Below are 3132 nucleotides of genomic sequence, written 5' to 3'. Positions count from 1 at the left end.
TCTATGGGTCATTTCTGTTTCAGGTAGCAAGTGGACATAGAAATACTTAAACTCCATTTTGTGGGGGTATTGTGCTATAGGTGCAATCTCACATAAGGCATTAAGTGCTTGGTGTTAGTTTGAGATATTTGTTTGGTTTACAAACTAATCATGCCATAAAATTCGAGTGGAAGATTTGATTGATCAGGACAAAAATTTATTCTTTAGCTCCCATTTTCCGGATATTAATATTTAATTTTATTTCATTTCGTCAGGATGGTAAAAGTATTGATACACTTGAGGGGGCAAACCCAACTGTTTTAGCTAACAAGGTTGCAAAACTTGTTGGACCTGCTAGCTCTGTAGAATCTGCTTCACCTGCAAGTCTAGGGATCGCTGCTGGCCCTGCAGTTCTGGAAGTTGTGAGAGACATGGCAACACAAAGTGTCTCTTCCAAAAGTGAAGAAATGAACTCTGACCTCAGTGATGAACTGAGAAAGCGTCTACAGCAGCTTGTCGACTCATACCCTGTTTTCTTATTCATGAAAGGAAGTCCAGAGCAACCTAAGTGTGGATTCAGTCGAAAGGTGGTTAATATATTGAAGAATGAGGGAGTTGAATTCGGAAGCTTTGACATTCTTTTGGACAATGAGGTACGTGAAGGAATGAAGAAGTTTTCCAATTGGCCTACTTTCCCTCAGCTCTTTTGCAAGAGTGATCTTCTTGGCGGGTGTGATATTGTAGTTTCCATGCATGAAAGTGGTGAATTGAAAGATGTGTTCAAGGACCATGGAATTCCTATCATTTCAAACGAAACCAAAATTGCAAAAATTCCAGAAAGTCCTATTCTAGAAAAAAGTGGTGACATTTCTGAATCCACAGGCCTTAGTGCCGAAGTTGCTTCTCGGCTTCAGACTCTTGTAAACTCAAGCCCTGTTATATTATTCATGAAAGGGAAACCAGAGGAACCAAAGTGTGGGTTCAGTCACAAGGTTGTCGAAATTCTTCAGCAAGAGAAGGTGGCTTTTGATAGCTTTGATATTTTATCTGACGATGAAGTGAGGCAGGGTCTTAAAGTTTTCTCTAATTGGTCAAGCTATCCACAACTATATATAGGAGGCGAACTGATTGGAGGATCCGATATTGTGTTGGAGATGCAAAAGAGTGGGGAGTTGAAGAGGGTTTTAGCTGAAAAAGGAGTGGTTCCAAAGGTTACCCTTGAGGATAGGCTGAAAAACACCATTACCTCGTCACCAGTGATGCTTTTCATGAAGGGAACGCCTGACGCACCGCGCTGTGGTTTCAGTTCAAAAGTTGTTAATGCCCTTCAGAAAGAAGGAATCAGTTTTGGGTCCTTTGATATCCTTTCTGATGAAGAAGTAAGACAGGGATTGAAGACCTATTCTAACTGGCCAACCTATCCTCAGCTTTACTACAAGGGTGAGTTGATTGGAGGATGTGATATTGTGATGGAATTGCAGAGCAGTGGGGAGCTCAAGTCGACTCTTTCAGAGTGATGTTAATGCTATGGTTGTAGTACCAGTTAATCATGTTTCCCTTTGTGGTCCTAATTCCGATCCACTTGATGTGTATCGTACCCTTGTGTTGTTTGTTACCCCCTTGATACCATATGCTGCCAGTTCATCTGCAATACCTTTCCAGTTTTCTTGATATTTTCCTCATGGATTTATGATTCTCATTAGTTTAACCTTTTAAGTTAAAGAACTTTTTAGTTGAAACTGATGGTACATCTATATACTAATAGTTTCGATTCTGTGTATCTTGCTTGACAAATCTTGTTTGGTGATGGGGTGCATCTGAGATTACGGGCTTCAAATGATTATTTGGCAATCAAGTATTTTAATGCCTAGATTAATATTCTCCATTGATTTGTTTGTCCGATTACAATTATCTGTAAGTTGAATTTCTTCTTTATTAAATAGCATGTTTTATCAGTTTTTTTATGATTGATTATAGTTCTGTTTAACAAATGCCAGTTTAGCAAAGATGTTTTTCGACAGCGTAATGTTATATGCAATAGTAGGGAGTAGTAGCTCACTTAAAACCAACAGGGTGTTTCTAAGCCTCTCCTTCCTTTGTCTACTTTTGTCTGTAAAATCCACTATCCACCCTCCAAACACCAGTTTTATTAGTTGTAGGTTGCAAGTAGAGAGTGCAAACATGAAGCATTTGTTTCTGTTTCATCTTCAAATGGTTATAGGCAACAAAGTTCTCCACAAAATGTGCAATTTAGCTTAAAGAAACACAACATATAGACATACGATCCACCAAAAGATTAAAGATATTATGTTGGCAAAGGAGATTTCCACTGTCTACCAATGTTATTAGAATCAAACAACAGCAGCAAGATAATTAAGGTTGGAACCTGAAAGTGAAAAGTAAAATAAAAACTGCCAACCGTATAAAAACTGAGTGAATCGAGCAAGTTGAGTGATTCCTTTTCATTCTACAAAATTCTTGACCAACCTGGTAACAGTGATTGGACATATAAACCTTGGTCCGTTGACCGATTCGATTACAGGTCCATTTTTAAGAACATTGACGAGGGATAGAAAACGGGAAGAAAAAAGGCAGAAAAAAGAGGAGGGAAGGTGGACACATATTTCCCCCATTTTCCTTAGAAGAGAGAAGATGGAGAATGTAATGATCGATCATTGATCAAGAGTGTTTCTTGAGCAGTCCACATTTGCTGAAGGAGTTTCTTTGTCTTTCCACCCATTTTGGGAGGCTCTATGAAGAAAAATAGGATGATTCCACGTACTTTCTTCTCTGATCTGTTTCTTTTTCCTCTAGATAAGCAAGCTTTTTAACCAAGGACTAATCTTATGTAAAATGTGGAATCCGTCATCCTAGCAGTTCCACACGGTCAGCCCCACGACCATTTATGAGGAGGTAAATCAAAAAATTGCAGTTGATCATGACGAAGAGGGTATTGCTCGACTTCACCAAGATTCGAACCCTTACCCTCTTTTGCAAATCTGTTTCATCGTAACTAACTCAGCTATGTTCTGGGGACAACTAAGGACTAATCAAATAGGTAAGCAAACTTCTCAATAATCCCACATCTCTTCGCTCATAGCTTTTATATTCTCAAAAGCTTGCACACCAAGTAGACCCGACCACGGGCCGGGT

General features: G+C 39.1%; 1 protein-coding gene across 1 annotated transcript; it reads left to right on the top strand.

The window, feature by feature from the left end:
* Positions 1-207: 207 nt before the first annotated feature.
* On the top strand, positions 208-1629 carry LOC141816440 (monothiol glutaredoxin-S11-like; the record flags this gene model as incomplete). Its single annotated transcript, XM_074704225.1, has 1 exon — positions 208-1629. A coding segment is annotated over one exon (1289 nt), but the record flags the coding sequence as incomplete, so codon positions are not given.
* Between the last annotated feature and the right edge of the window lie 1503 nt (positions 1630-3132).

Source organism: Curcuma longa, unplaced genomic scaffold (genome assembly GCF_044706935.1).
Source record: "Curcuma longa cultivar G26 ecotype Majalengka, Jawa Barat unplaced genomic scaffold, ITB_CL_G26_1.1 contig_16635, whole genome shotgun sequence".
NCBI lineage: Eukaryota > Viridiplantae > Streptophyta > Magnoliopsida > Zingiberales > Zingiberaceae > Curcuma > Curcuma longa.
Note: the sequence above shows the minus strand (reverse complement) of the source record. Positions and strands in the feature narration are given on the sequence as shown.